General features: G+C 41.5%; 1 protein-coding gene and 1 long non-coding RNA gene across 2 annotated transcripts; both read right to left on the minus strand.

Annotated features, from left to right (window-relative positions):
- Positions 1–206: 206 nt before the first annotated feature.
- Positions 207–4,989, minus strand: LOC121778922 (protein DYAD-like). The gene is made up of 11 exons (XM_042176307.1): positions 4,855–4,989; positions 3,972–4,031; positions 3,418–3,490; positions 3,157–3,311; positions 2,244–3,058; positions 1,762–2,145; positions 1,624–1,683; positions 1,388–1,538; positions 1,243–1,296; positions 606–1,034; positions 207–531 (listed from the first exon to the last, which is right to left on the minus strand). The coding sequence occupies exons 2-11, from the start codon at positions 4,026–4,028 to the stop codon at positions 397–399; spliced, it is 2,313 nt and encodes a 770-aa protein (XP_042032241.1). The 5' UTR covers positions 4,029–4,031; positions 4,855–4,989; the 3' UTR covers positions 207–396.
- Positions 4,990–10,551: 5,562 nt separating this feature from the next.
- On the minus strand, positions 10,552–11,522 carry LOC121778495. Its single transcript, XR_006045678.1, has 2 exons — positions 11,423–11,522; positions 10,552–11,260 (listed from the first exon to the last, which is right to left on the minus strand). It is a non-coding gene; the product is annotated as an uncharacterized LOC121778495 (long non-coding RNA).
- Positions 11,523–15,926: the final 4,404 nt, after the last annotated feature.

Raw genomic sequence — 15,926 nt, forward strand, 5'->3', positions numbered from 1 at the left:
GATATCAACTTATAATTCAATTTTTATGCGAGGATATATACATTTTCATATAAACTTGATAATATTGACCTTAAAAACTTAACGTATTATTCAAGTAACTCACGAATCGCATCATAGATTTAAATATATAAACATACTTTTGAAGGCGTGTGTATTATCTGAAAACCATGTTAATATAAGAGATGAAATAGTGCGTCCTTCTTATTTAATAGGATTATAAATGATGAGTATCATAAGAATCCTTGAAAAATTATAGCATGCAACGTTTACTCTTCTTCCATATCTCAAGAGTCAAGTGACTGATATAAAGGCCTAATGGCATCATACCATATTGTTTTATATTGACTGTGATAGAAAGAAAGCTAACAGAATATATATGTAGCATATATTATCAATTCAACCATGGCTGGAATCAGACTTGAGAGTAGTAGACAGTGCCAACCAGCTTCCTACCTCAGAGCAGCTCGTTGCCGTCTCTGTATAACCACCACCACCACTCTCCAATGTCGGCCTATTTGCAGAAACCTTGTACTGTAGAGGAAAAAAAGATAACATTTCAAGATCAAGAATTTCTTGCATAGCTCAAAATGAACATGACTGCTTACCGGTGGCACGTCATGACTTAGATTGACTTTTACTGCACGTTTTTCAGCCAAGGGTTTGACTATGGATGGTGATGGTGGTGGTGGTGGTGGCTGATAGAGGTAGGGAAGCTGAGGTGGCATGGTGGAGGAGGAAACTGAAGGAGGAGTGGGAACCTCAACTTGGACCTTCACAGAACTGGTGCTGTTGTTGTTTGGCCACAGAAAAGTGCCCTGTGGCTTGCAGATTCTGAAACCACTCTTCAGCCTTTCTATCTTTGCTGCTTTTTCCTCTAACTGTAATTTTTTTCCCTCACCACCTGCACTTAATGCATCTTGTACTTGCTCTTCTTTGCTCTCCAATGCTGTTTTCTCTCTCATCCCCATTATCATTAATGAAGACCCTGTTTTTGCTGTTTCTGTCACATTTGGAGCTAGCTTCTCAAATTTTCCCTGTTTCAAGATTTCCATACATAACAAATGCCATAATTAACTAATAAGAAGATGAAGAACATGTCTATCTCTAAGTCTAAGAAGAAGTCTAATGGAGTATATTTCTTTTGAGCTATGGCTATAGATTGTTTTGCAACTGAAATTAACTCACTGTCTTAAATTTTAGATGATGTCTCAAGGCATTAATTTGCCCTTATTTAATACATACCTCGATGTCTTTCACAAAATCAGAGATGGTCATCAATTGTTCCTTGTACTTTTCCTAAAAAACCAAAAATCCAGAGAATGTTTAGTTCAAGATACAGAACTTGATGATCAACTAACTGAAATTGAACAGTATACATTAACTATACCTCTGAAAGGTGCATGCTGCTAAAATCACGTTTTAAGGATTCAAAAGAAGCAGTAAGCTGATCCAGCTTTTGACTTATGTCATACTTGTTTGATTCTTCAGTGAATGATTGACCTTGTTGCTTTTTCTTGTAATGAATTTCACCAATCTCCCTACAATCATGTTAATTGAAGTTAGTGATTTTAAACAAAATCGCATTACTCTTTTTACTACAGTATAGGATAAGTATATCAACACCTTCTCAACTTTCCAACTTCCTCCTCCAACTGCATCTTTGTTGCCATCAGTTCCAAACTTCTGTTCAAGAAAGCAAATATTATTAAAAGTAATACTAAGATTATGTGCACCATTAAACAATAATGTAACATTTTCCACCTTTTAATTTTTGAAACATCACCCCTAAGCAGCTTCAACTCTCTAGCACATATAGGGTCCTGAGTTGGGGAATCGCCAAGTTTCCAACCAGGTGGTGGCACCCAATAAGGGTCAGTCACTCCAGCATCCTTCCTGATTTTAACAAGATTGGCGCATTCCAACCAATACTCCATTGCTCCGTCAGGATTATGCCGCCTCCTGAACCTCTCCTGCCCTCCTGGAGCAAGCTTTCCAGCCATATGCTTTAGGAGATGGTCAAGTAGTCCTGTGTCGCCTATCCTCTTTCTTGCTTCTGCTCTCAGTTGAGGCCTCAAGATCGGTTTCTCAGCTGTTGCTCCCTTTGATTTCATCACCTCCAAAAGGTTTTGCTCAGCAAGCTTGTACCTACACATTTTCTTGCTTTGATCAATAAAACTAGCAAATTAATGATGTAGAAACAGCCAGACAATGTAAATAGAATATTCCTCCATAATCACATATACCTTTGAGTAGACCAACGATCTTTTGGATCTCTTTGAACGAGTGATCCCCTTGATTTCTTACCACCCTTGATTTTCTTGATCTGATTCTTCTTCTGCGTCTGATTTGGCTTTTGCTTTCTGATCTCAAGCCTTGGTTTCTTCGTTTTCCTAATGCTCAAATTCCTAAAAGAGTACCTCTTTCTATTCATGTTCTCATTAATCTCCTCAATCTTGATCTTCTCCTCCTCTTCTTCCTCTTCCTCCTCCTCTTCCTCTTCCTCTTCCTCATCTTCTTCATCCTCTTCTTCTTCTTCCTCTTCCTCCTCTTCTTCTTCATCCTCTGCATTTTCCTGATCATCACAATTTTCCATATCTTCACCTCTCTCTCCACAGTCAGCATCTTCATGTTTCTGGACTTCATCATCACCAGTAGCTAATAATCCCATCTGAGATTCCTCAACTCCATTGACAAAACTCGAAGATGAGTTCTGAGCAATATAAGCATCATTATTATCATCACTCTCCTTATGCCTACCCAAATACTTAACTTGCCTTCTTATCCCCCATGTCACCATCCCACTCCCCTTGAGAGCCTCAGACAGACAGCTACTTCCTTTCCTTTGTGCAATCACCCAGAAATCAATCCAACTCTTCTGCTCCATGAAGATCTCAGCCGGAACTCTCCGAACAAGCACTCTCGCTGCCAGCGCCGACCCCATCACAAACTTCTCATCCAAAGAAGGGTGAGACTCTCTCAAGCTGTAGTTGAAAAATGCTTTTAGCGACTCCATGCTTGGATACCTTACTGCCACATTCACCTCCGTCTTCTCGCAGACCTTAAGTTCCAAACATTACTCATTAACATTAAATACTAACATATAACAATAAATATATGCAGTAGTACTAATTAGTTGCTTTTGGGGGAATATAGCGAAATCATATTTCTTGCCATAGCAACTCTGATGGAGCGGAGGTGAGCTGGGGTTCTTGGAGGTAACTGAGCATGATAAATCTCGTAAAGATAACCCTCTTTCATATAGTTTTCTATCGGGGATTTATCTCCACCACCACCAATCAAGAACTGGCTATCTGCATATACAAAGATTTATGTTTGTTAATTATCAACTATTATTTTAGATGCAAAGGTAAAGAAATTGTAAAATAGAAACACCTATTATACAGTACTGTTACCTACCTTGAAGCAGAGGAGTACAACGCGGCTCTGCCGCAGCAACGCTGCCTTGCACCGCATCTTTTTGGTCCATTTCCTGCATCGTAATTAATGTTCAGTACTTTTGTAAGTTTGGCAGTGCTTCTGCATTATAAACTCCCTATTGATTAAACATAGAATGTTTCTACTAAAATTATTTACCATACACATGTGTTTTCAGAACATGCAAGGTAGACTCAAGACTCAAACTCCTTAAAATTGGGATTTAAATTCATTTTGCAACTTTCAAATCCACGTGTAATTGATAAAAAAAATGGTTATACTATACTATTATACTAGATGTGTTAAGCAAGCATAATGATGAAAGAAAAAGATTTGGCATTTTTTTTGGTATCTTATCTTAGTAATAGTGACAATATACACCCCAATGAAGAGAGCACACACGCTTATTCCAAGCAAAACAAAATGTATGATTCTCATAGCCTTGAGCGAGAAAGATTACTATTTTTGGCAGCGCGTGAAATATTATGTGGGACAGAAATAACAGACAGAAAGCACTAGAGAGAGAGAGAGGGAACCATGCAGGGCTGATGGGCTTTCTTTGAGCGTTTCCTGTAGTAGGTCTCTATCACCATCGTCTGTCAACATTCAGCACAAAAACACGTTGATCAAGAAACTAAAATCTGATGAAATTATAATGTAATCTTAATTTGTTGGTTAAAATCTGATGAAATTATAATGTAATCTTAATTTGTTGGTGCAGAAGAATAATCAAGAGAGTGATACTACAAATTAAAACTGGGGTTGGCGATTTAGGTTTTTTGGAAAATGAGGAAACATGAAGATTGGGACAAAATTTCCATTAGTAGTAGCTCATTAATGGTGCGGCTACAGATTAGAAAGGTGCAAATACTGTTATAGAAATCGCAGCAAACAATAGGGGGAAAATTAATTTTTTTTTCCTATGAAAATTGAACGTACAACACTCCATGCAGCACGTATACATACAGCAACAGAGAGAGAAAAAAACACAATAAAGCTGCGAAGTCTGGAAAATCTGAAACAGAAGATATGTTTTTTCTACTCACAATATTGAATCAACTAACATGTTTTTCAAACGACGACTGGCAGTTTATTTTTTATTCTCAAGAAGGTGATTTTTCGATGAAGATGAACAATAAAAAAGCTCAAAAGTTGAAAAGGAAAACGAAATCAGCCAAAATTAAACGGAGAAAAAGAAAACTGCAGCAATGTTTTTCACAAAAGACCGATTGATGCTGGTATCAATAGGCCGTTTTTGAACGCGGAGAGGAAAATTTTCGGATCAAACTGTTAATGCAGAAAACCCTAGTTTCTGTACGCAAAAATGCCTAAACTCATTTCTTCAGTAGAAATAGAAGTTGTTCTTCAAGTGAAAAGCACAACACATCGACACAATTTTCAGAGCGGAAAATTATATACCTGTTGTGTGAAAAGTAGCGGAAGATTTATTGAACAAGTGCAAATTCAAGCATTTGCGATGAGAGAGAGAAGTGAAAAAATATGAAAACGGAAGGAGATCGAAGTGGTGAAAGCTGTGAAGAAATGAGTGAGAGATGATTTAGGGATTCGAACATGTGTTTGAGCTCGGAATCTGCTTAAATGGCACTCTCATCACCGCCGCGCCAAGAGAGAGAAAAGTTGGTCCCAGCACCATCTGAAATTACTTATATGCCCCTACTGTGTCTGCTGCTGTTCCAACCAAATTCACACTATAAAACCGTAATGCAGTTTCCAAATAATTAAAAGATTAACTGTATTTATTATATTAATTAGCTAACTAATTATAAATCATGGTTATAAGCTCAAATTACAATTTTAACTCATATTATAAACATGTGATGCATAAATTATACTAGGAGTACCAGTTACTCAATTCCTTTTTCATTATAAGGAGTTGGTTTTGTATTTACAAATAAATTTAAATGAACGAAATAAAGGTTTGGGGGTTAATATGCTATATTTGTTTTATGTGTATAATCTTTATTTCTGATATTTGAATTATATAATCATAGAGAAGGCTTGTTGCTCGTATTTCATGTGGCGTGAGGAGAGAAAACCAAACGACGTAGTTTAAAGATTGGGCTTAACAAGACAATCTTTCTCATCTTTATAATTTTGGGCTTAGGAACACATGACAATCTTCCTTTGTAAACATTTCCAACTTTTGGTCTAGGATGTTATGATCTTTCTAATCTATTAGGATGTTGGATATAAATATAATATGAGTTTTCACATTTATGCATCTTATTATATATTTTCATTTGAAAATGGTATAAATTTTGAATCCTTTTGCTCTTTTAATATGAATAATTTCATTGTGTTTATAACAATTCATGTATTACCAAAAAAATCTTGCCAGAATTATCACCAAATTTGTGTGGTCTTCCACGGCACTGCTCGGGTTTGGTCACTTTAAACATTGATCCAACTAATTATATGTACATGGCTTACCAAATTGAAAAACAATGTCGGGCAAATTGAATTAGAAACTTGGTTTAGAATTGTATGAAAAAAACTTATTCCACTTCGATACATGGAGTATTTATTTACTATACATTACTTATCATTATACAAAGACTCTAAAGTCATATAATCTCACTCAATTTCAAAATTTTCAAAAAAAAATTGGTCTTTAATTTTCCTAAGACAAGTTAACTTTGATTTCATTTTTTTTTAAATCAGAATTATGAATTCTACATAAAAAATAAAAAAATTCTTAAAATTTGCCTAGTCACACGCATGCATCGCACTTTCATTCTCATTGGCCAAAAGACTCTCAAGTCTCCACCAACGAGCCCCACAGTGTGGCTCGACCCTCCGCCTTGCATGCCTGCCTAGCGGCACATCCTTCGGCAAGGGCGGACTGCTCGCATTCGAGGCGTTGCTCATGCTCTTAACTAGTACTCCCTCTGTCCGCAAATAAGAGTCCCATTTTTCTATTTTAGTCCGTCCGCAATAGGAGTTCCGGTTCACTTTTACCATAAATAGTAATAGGGTCTCACCTTCCACTAACTCATTCCACTCACATTTCATTTCAAACTAATATATACAAGTGAGACCCTTATTCCACTAACTTTTTTCCACCCATTTTTCTTAACATTTTCTTAAAACTCATGCCGCCCATAAATGGGGGAGTGGGAACTAGCAAGAGGGGCATCGGTAGGTGGCTCTTGTTATCTATAAGGGCATCTCCAGTGGCTTTCGCCCAGCAATAGCCCAGCCACAAACTTCTCTTGCCACATCATCAGCACTAAAAATCCTCCTGTCACATCATCAGGACAAGCAAATAGCCCAGCAATAGCCCAACAATAGCCTAGCCACATCACCCGTAATTATATAAAACAAATAATTGACAGTTACACAAAATACGGAATTAAATGTACGACACGGATACGAGAAAATTCAATAATATTATTTAAATTTTAAAAAAAGTACAATAAAAAATACATTAATTTAAAAAAATTACATTAAAAGATACATTAATTTTTAAAAAAATACATTATTAAAAAAACACGACCTCCGCCTCACTCCTCGTCTCCGTCGCCCTCCTCGCCACCGTCACCGTCGTCGCCGCCTCCGTATCCTCCAGAACCCCCCGATGCCCCCCCGGTCTTCAAATCGTCACGCATGCTCACGAGCATTGCGTGAAGAAAACTCTTCTCCTCGGGGTTCGTCGCCGTCCGCCATTCGGCTAACGTCTTGGCCATCTAAACGCGCGTTTTTTGACGCGCAAAGAATTTGAGATCCTATGTCGACTGGCCAAGGGGGGATGACGACTGTACCTCCTGGGACCCCCCCCCCCCGGCGCCCCCCACCTCCCGTTGCGCCTGCCTTTGACCAACCGGGCGAGTTCGGCGAGCGAACGATGGCGGGAATGGGAGCTCCTCCGCATCCTCGGGGAGGTCGTGGGAACCGCCGCTGCTGCCGCTGTAATCACCGGTATAGTTCAGTCGTTGCTTCTTCTGCCAGCCAGCGTCGACACCTGCTCGGAACTTCTCGGAGTCGTTCAGCACCTCGTAGCAGTTCCAGTAGGTGAACTCCTTATACAACCCGGGCTGGGGGAAGGCTTTCTCCGCTATCCACCCGCAGTCATCCTCCGTTTGGCCACTGCTCTGCATGCAGAGGGCGTTGGCGTACAAGCCCAAAAATCGGGAGACCCCAGCCCTGATTCGGTCCCACCCCTTCCGTCACTCCTCCCCGGTGCACGGCCTCCCCTCCGGGCAAAATCTCATGTAGGCTGCAGCAATTTTGGCCCACATGTTGACGATCCTCTGATTGTTCGAAGTCAGAGGATCATCACAGACACTCACCCACGCCTTGGAAAGCGCGACGTTCTCCACGTCCGTCCACTTCCTCCGCACCGAGGGGTCGTCCTCAACCGGCTGCGATGACTAGCCGACCCTCTTGTCCTTCCCCTTGCCCTTCTTCTTTGAGGGGCCCCGACCCCGCCCAACTCCCCCCGTTTGAACGGGAGTTTCCGGAACACCGAGAAGATCAAACCCCAACTCCTCTAAGGAGAAAGTCTCATATTGCGTGAACTGCGCCTCCGTTGGGGTCGATGTGTGCGAAGAATCAGTCGAAAAATCAAAACTGGGGCGATAGACGTTTTCCCCCCCGCCGCGTCCCCTGCGTCGCCGGTACCCCTCCCAGCATCATTTGCATCCCGGGTGTCCACCCCGGCATAGCCGGTAAACCCCTTCGGCATACTCCCCCCGGGTGCCATCCCGGGCATCATCTGCTGCCACGGGTACATGTTGTAGTACCCGGGCATCGGACCCCATCCACCTCCCACGGGTACCGGGGGAGTTTGAGACCCGCTCGTCACTAGAGTACCTTCGTTGTTGTTCTCCATTTCGCGTTATTGATTTTGTACAGAAATTAAGGTAGAGAGAGTACTCGTTAAAACAAGTGGTGTGAATGAAAATGACGTGCAAATCGCGTATATATAGTGTTTCAAAAATTTTAAATTTTTTTTTTAATTCGCTCGCCGAACGCTCGCCGGTCCTGAGCCTGCAATGGCGGCGAGCGGACCGGCGAGCGCTCGCGAATCGGCCAGCGCTAGCCGATTTTTTTACCGAAATGGCGCTCGCCGGTTCTAATGGTTCGGCAAGCGGACCGGCGAGCGCCGGAAATCGGCTAGTCGGCCCGCTCGCCGCCATTGGAGATGCTCTAAGAGTGAACTACAAAAACAGTCCCTGGACTATGCGTTTATCTCGCCTTTAGTCCCCGGACTTTCAAAATATCCCCAGACAATCCTGGACTAAGCGTTTATCTCGAAAATGGTCATTTTTAACTGTTTTCGGTCGAAAATACCCTTTTAGGGGGTTTTGGGGGATTTGGGCAATTTGGTCTTTTTACACTTTTAACATTTTAAATCTGATATTATTTCAGTGATGTACTAAATCTGATATTATTTCAAAATTATCATTCTTCTACCCTTTTACTATCCCTTCACTTTGTTTCTTTATTTCAATATTAGATTTAATTTTATAAAATTAAATTTTAAATTTTTATTTTTAAATATCAATAAATTTTTATTAATTATTAAAATTACTATTAAATAACAAATTAATAGTTTTAACCAATATTTGATAGTGTATAATATTTAATCAATAAGGTACGATGACGCCTTAGTTTTAATCAATATTTAATAATTCTAATCATAAATAGATCATATAACACGATTTATTCTGAAATAAATATGCATCTAATGTAAGACTAATATAGTTTTCGTTTATTAATTTGAAAACAATCAAAATTAACTAGAAAATTTCAACAAAAATTCTCCTATATCAAATTTTTAGTAGTATCAAGTTTTTAGTCAACTTCATAATATTTAATCACAAGCAATTATAACAACCGAACGAAAGGCTAAATAGAATAGCTCTTATTTTTCCATCATAATTAATCTGTACTTCTTCAATTCAGCTGAATATTATACTCCCTCCGTCCCATTAAATATGCAACATTTGCTTTTCGGCACGGAATTTTATGTAGTGTTGTTTTGTGAGTTAATGAAGAGTGAATAAAGTAAGAGAGAAGAAAAAGTAGAGAGATTATTATTTCCATTTTTAGAAACGTTTCATTTTTAATGGGACAGACCAAAAAGGAAAACGTTTCATTTCTAATGGGACAGAGGGAGTATTAAATAACAAAAATAATAGTTTTAATCAATATTTATAGTGTCCCTGAATTAATAGTTTTAATTAAAAAATTTATTGATATTTAAAAATCGAAATTTAAAATTTAATTTAATAAAATTAAATCTAATATTGAAATAAAGAAACAAAGTGAAGGACGGTAAAAGGGAAGAAGAATGATAATTTTGAAATACTATCAGATTTAAAATGTTAAAAGTGTAGAAAGACCAAATTGCACAAACACCCTAAAATCCCCCAAAAGGGTATTTTCGACCGGAAACAGTGAAAATGACCATTTTCGAGATAAACGTTTAGTTCAGGGTTGTCTGAGGATATTTTGAAAGTCTAGGGACTCAGAGCGAGATAAATGCATAGTCCAGGGACTAAGTGGACTATTATTTGAACTCTATGGTTGTAGATCACAAACAATATATGTAGCTAAAATAAAATGATAAACTAATAAAAATACAGTATAATAATTTTTCGAATTGGAGATCAAACGAATTTCATATCCCTATCTAAATTTTATATAATCCAATATAAAAGCTCAGGATTAAGTAATCCAAACGATTTTAATCCCAAATCCGAAGAGTTTTAATATTAATTAAAGTAAATTCAAACAATTTTAATCCCAAATCTGTATATTCATAAAATAATTCGACATGGTCTGAAGCCTGAACCCATACGGTCCATATAGTAGTATCCATGATTTAAAATTTATTTTTCACGTAAATGGACTTCACTTCACGTTCAACTGAAAACACAAAACTCACCTTCCATTATAAAATTAATATATAAAAATAAAAATAAAACTTAAAATTAATATTATTAAACCATGCTAATTCATATTAAAATATTAATTAGGATATGGAGTACTAAGATTTAGGCAAGAAGATTAAAAGTTAACTAAAGTCCATCCTCATAAATACAGAATTATGGGAAGCAAATACAGAGGCATAGATTGTTGAAAAGTAAATGAAACTGGAGAAAAATCATTTAGTTCATTCATGAAAAATCAAATTACAAGGGAATTAAACAGTACTAGTCGAATTAATTAACGCATCGTAACCGGAAATGGAGATAAATACAGAGAAGAAGGTAATTTATGTTGAGCAAATTATCTAAAGCTGAAGCTCCCATTCCTAAAAACACATGGGATCTCCACTCTAACTCATCCAAACCACAACACAAATATAGAAACCAACTTCAGCTTAGCTTAATTAATTCACCGGAGTCGAAGAAGGCGCCGCAGAACATCGGTGGCACCAGCATCCACGCCGGCTGCCTGACAGCTAAGCTTTGGCCTCATCGTGAAGGTCGGCAGAGGCAGGCTGCTCGGCGGCGGAGAGAACACCGCCGATCCCGAAAATACGTCGCCGATCTCGCACTTTCTCGCATCACTTTCCACAATCGAGATCAACTGCACCACTTTGGTAACACCTTTCGATTTTTTACCTTCCTTTTTTGGGGATTTTGACTTCCTGCTAGCGGGCGAGCACGAGAGGCGGCGGGCGGAGGCCGGAAGGGGGAGAAGCGGCGGGCGGAGGCCGGAAGGGGGAGAAGCGGCGGTTGTGAGGATTGGGATAGCCGGAAAGCGTCGGAGGGAGTTGGATTTTGATGGAATTTTTTGAAATTGGTGGATTTGTATGGAGATATCGATTGATCCAACGATCCGTGCATCATTACTGTCTCCATTCAATTATGATCTCAATTAAATTGGAAGCCTATTTTGCTACTACAATAATTCTATGATTAAAGATCTATGTATCTAAGATTGAATATACAAGACAAATAAAGAAAAAAATGATTAGTATAATGAAACTATTGAAGAAAATTAAAATATTTACCAAAACTAGGTACTGATATAGATGTGAAAAGCTGAAGAAATTTGTCTCTGCAAACCGACTTTGGTGAAACTGAAGCAGAGGGCCATTATATAGAAATCAGAACACTACAACGGCTACTTTATTTTATTTTTTAATTCCACCTGGCTTTAATTATTAAATAATGTTTTTAATCCCGACAATGGCAGACGATGCAAGTTTCCGAGTTGGCTATATTTCAAATAAGAGCATCTCCAATAGCACTGGACGTCAAATAGCCATCAAATAGCCTTCACACTGCCACATCATCAGCACTACAATTCTCCTGCCACATCAGTTGCCACATCAACTGGACATCAAATAGCCCTCACATAGCCTTCACACTACCTATCCACATCACTAATAACAATTATATAATTTAATTTACACTCGTATCAACATACGGAATTTAATTTACGAGACAAATACGGAAAATTCGAATAATAATATTAAAATTTAAAAAGTACATTAATTTTAAAAAAAAAGTACAATAATTAAACAAATTACATTTAAAAAATTACATAAATTTGCATAAAAACTAACGCCTTGCAATCCTCCGCGCCCACAACTCTTCAACTAAATCCTTTTGCAGTCGAATATGAGCCTCCGTCTGACGCATGTCGGCATGTGCTTGGAGGAGGGCTTCTTCATCGTGCGGTACCCCCACCTCGTACGTTGGCGGTGGTGACGCCGTGGCTTGGACCTGCTTCATTATCGTCGGTGGCCCAATCAGTCAGTTGTACACCTTCATCTTCGACGATCATGTTGTGCATGATAATACAGGCGTACATTATATCAGCAATGCAGTCGACATGCCACAAACGCGTTGGTCCCTTAACTGCAGCCCATCGAGCTTGAAGCACACCAAATGCGCGCTCCACGTCCTTTCGCGCCGACTCCTGCCGCGTCGCAAAGTAGGCCTTCTTCGGATCTGATGCGCACCGGATCGTCTTCACAAAGACGGGCCACCTAGGGTATATCTCATCCGCCAAGTAATAGCCCATATCATGCTGGTTGCCGTTGGCGACAAAACTGATGGCCGGACCGACGCCCTGGCACTGCTCGTTGAAAAGGGGCGACGAGTTGAGGACGTTTAGGTCGTTGTTCGAACCGGCTATCCCAAAATACGCATGCCAAATCCACAACCGATAATCAGCCACGGCCTCGAGGATCATCGTGGGATTTTTTCCCTTGTAGCCGGTCGTGTAAAACCCCTTCCAGGCAGCGGGACAGTTCTTCCATTCCCAATGCATACAATCTATGCTGTCTAGCATTCCCGGGAACCCGTGCTGATCCCCGTGCATCCGCAGCAGATTCCGGCAATCTTCGGGGGTAGGCTTTCGGAGATACTGATCACCGAATACTTCGATCACGCCCTGGCAGAAATACTTCATACATTCGATGGCAGTCGTCTCACCGATGTGGAGGTATTCGTCCCACATGTCTGCCGCGGTGCCGTAGGCCAACTGCCTGATTGCCGCAGTGCACTTTTGAATAGGGGTGTGGCCGGGTCTGCCAGCCGCATCGTGCCTGAAGCGGAAATACAGATATCGCTGCTCCAATGCGTTAACAATACGCATAAATAAGTCCCGCCTCATCCTAAAACGACGCCTGAAATGGTTGGCGTCAAAACGCGGCTCCTCTGCGAAGTAATCTGTGAACAGGCGCTGATGTGCAGCTTCATGATCACGATGCACCACTTGTCGACGTTGGACAACTGGTCGTGGGCGAGGTGCCGCCGGCTGCATATAACTCTGCATCCATCGATCAACCTCACGGCTCGTATAGGCATCTAGCTCTTCGTTCATCATACGCTCGTACTCATCCGCATCCCCACCACTACCACCGGCATTACTCATTTCTTAAATTGATTTTGAACAGAAAGTAAGGTAGAGAGAATACTCGTTAAAACAAGTGGTGCGAATGAAAATGAGGTTCAACGCGCGTATATATAGTGTTTTCGAAAAACAAAAAAAAAATTAAATCCGACGCCGGTTTGGCGCCGATCCGGGACGCACAATGGCGCCTGTGAGGATCGGCGTCGGAACCGGCGTCAGCGCGGGAATCGGCATGGCGACGCCGATTTTGACGCCGATTTCGCCCACGCCGGTTCCAATGGTTCGGCGTCAAACCGGCGTGGGCGAAAAATCGGCGTGGCGGTGGTGACGCCGGTTATTGTGGATGCTCTAACTACTACCTCTGTCTCTGTCGTATATAGAGCATCCACAATAAAAATAGATCATCTCCAACCATAGCTTAGCCATATCACTCAAAATTATATAAAATAAATAATTATCAATCACATAAAATACGAAATTAAATTTACGACACAGATACTGGAAATTCAATTATATTATTAAAATTTAAAAATTATATTAATTTAAAAAAAGAAGGTACATTAAAAAAATTACAAAAAAGGTACATTAAAAAAATTACATAATTAAAAAAAACTAACGTCGTGCAGTCCTTCGCGCCCACAACTCTTCAATTAAATACTTTTGTAGTCGAATATGAGCATTCACTTGGCGCAGGTCGGTATGTGCTTGGAGGCGGCGCTTCATCGTGAGGTGCCCCGCTTCGTACGTTAGGGGCAGCCACGCCGTGGCTTGGACCTGCTTCATTATCGTCGTTCGCCCAACTAGTCAGTTGTACACCTTCATCTTCGACAATCATGTTGTGCATGGTAATACAAGCGTACATTATATCGGCAATGCAGTCGACATGCCACAAACGCGTTGGACCCCTAATTGCCGCCCATCGAGACTGGAGCACACCATATGCGCGCTCCACATCCTTATACGTCGACTCCTGCCGTTCCGCAAAGTAGGTATTCCTCTCATCGGATGCGCATCTGATCGTCTTCACAAAGACGGGCCACCTAGGGTATATCTCATCCGCTAAGTAGTAGTCCATATCATGCCGGTTGCCGCTGGCGATAAAACTGATGGCCGGACCGACGCCTTGGCACTGCTCGTTGAAAAGGGGCGACGAGTTAAGGACGTTGAGATCGTTGTTCGGCCCGACTACCCCAAAATACGCATGCCAAATCCACAACCGATAATCAGCTACGGCCTCGAGGATCATCGTGGGATTCTTTCCCTTGTAGCCGGTCGTGTAGAACCCATTCCAGGCAGCAGGACAGTTCTTCCACTCCCAATGCATACAATCTATGCTGCCTAAGGCCATCCACTACGCTGTCTCTATACCGTCCCTTAAACCGTCCCTTAAATACTATTTGACCACTATTTGAGGGCCCCACTGTCCTTTTTTTCTCCATCCCCCTTAACTAAGGGACGAAACCTGCAACGCTCCGTCCTTTAACCGTCCCTTATTCCGTCCCTTAATTACTATTCATTCAATTTCATTTTTTATTTTTTTTCTCAACCCAATTCAATTAAAACAAACACACTTTATTAAAAAGCAAACAACATAAAAAACACACAACATAATTTAAAATATAAATTTAAAGAAAAATAAAAAAACTACTCCGCCGGCTAATCATCCTCCGGACGCGGTCGAGGTTGAGGGGGAGTCGGAAGGCCAAGTTGTGCTGCCATATACACAATTCCGTTCCACCAGGCCGTGAATTGGGCGTACGAGAAGCGGGAAGTGTCCGCCATTGTGGCGGTCATGTACGCCACCATAAGTGTGTCCGAGCCTCCCCGCGAGCCCGATCCCGAGGCCGGCTGGCTTGATTCGCCTCGGCCCTTCCTTGCTCTAGCCGCTTTCGCCGCCTTCGTCCCTTGCGGCCGATGGCGCCCACTCGCAGATCCTCCAGCATCGCCGACCGTACCCGCAAACTACTGGGATTCAGCCTCAGGTTGGCTGATGCCCTCAGCGGTGTCACCACCAGACGAGTATTGGCCACTCGCCGTATGCTTCGTGCGCTTCGAGGTTGAGCCCGAGCTGGAGCGAAAACCGCCGGCCCACCGTTCCTCGTCCTTGACGGCCTGCCAAACATCAACAAATCTGAATTGATGACGTTCGTCCTGGTAGTAGGCGCGCAAAGCGGACGTCAAAATGTCGGTTGTCGTTGCGCCGCTTTGGTAGCGCGCCTCTTCGGCCGAGTAGATGCCGCAAAATTTTTTGACCTGTCGGTCGACTCGGTCAAAGTGAGAGCGGAGCATTTTAAATTTGCGCTTGCGGGAGCCTTTCAGCTTTATCTGGTGGTAGACCTCGCAGACCTTTTCCCAGAAACACTTCCGAGATTGTTGATTCCCGACGATGGGATCGTACGAGACGGTGATCTAGGCGTTGTACACCGCCAGCGTTTCGAGTTTGTTGTACGGATGCCGGCCTAGATCCTCTTCCTCTTCTTCCTCTTCCTCCTCGTCCTCGCCCGCCTGGGGTTGTACACCGCCTCGGCCACCTCCACCGCCTCGGCCACCTCCACTGCCTCGACCTACTCCCGGCGTGGGATCAACTGGAAAATCCTCCCGGATCTGGGATAATCCCTGCGAATACCGCGGGGCGGAGGGACGGACATATG

This window comes from Salvia splendens, chromosome 19, assembly GCF_004379255.2.
Source record: "Salvia splendens isolate huo1 chromosome 19, SspV2, whole genome shotgun sequence".
NCBI lineage: Eukaryota > Viridiplantae > Streptophyta > Magnoliopsida > Lamiales > Lamiaceae > Salvia > Salvia splendens.

Bases quoted from the DNA above. Each gene is read 5' to 3' on its own strand.
- LOC121778922 (XM_042176307.1), bottom strand. From the start codon at position 4,028: ATGGTGATAGAGACCTACTACAGGAAACGCTCAAAGAAAGCCCATCAG. The intron at 3,312-3,417 runs GTAGGTAACAGT...TTGTATATGCAG, and splicing joins TTGTACTCCTCTGCTTCAAG to ATAGCCAGTTCTTGATTGGT. The intron at 1,539-1,623 runs GTGTTGATATAC...ACATGATTGTAG, and splicing joins GAAGTTGGAAAGTTGAGAAG to GGAGATTGGTGAAATTCATT.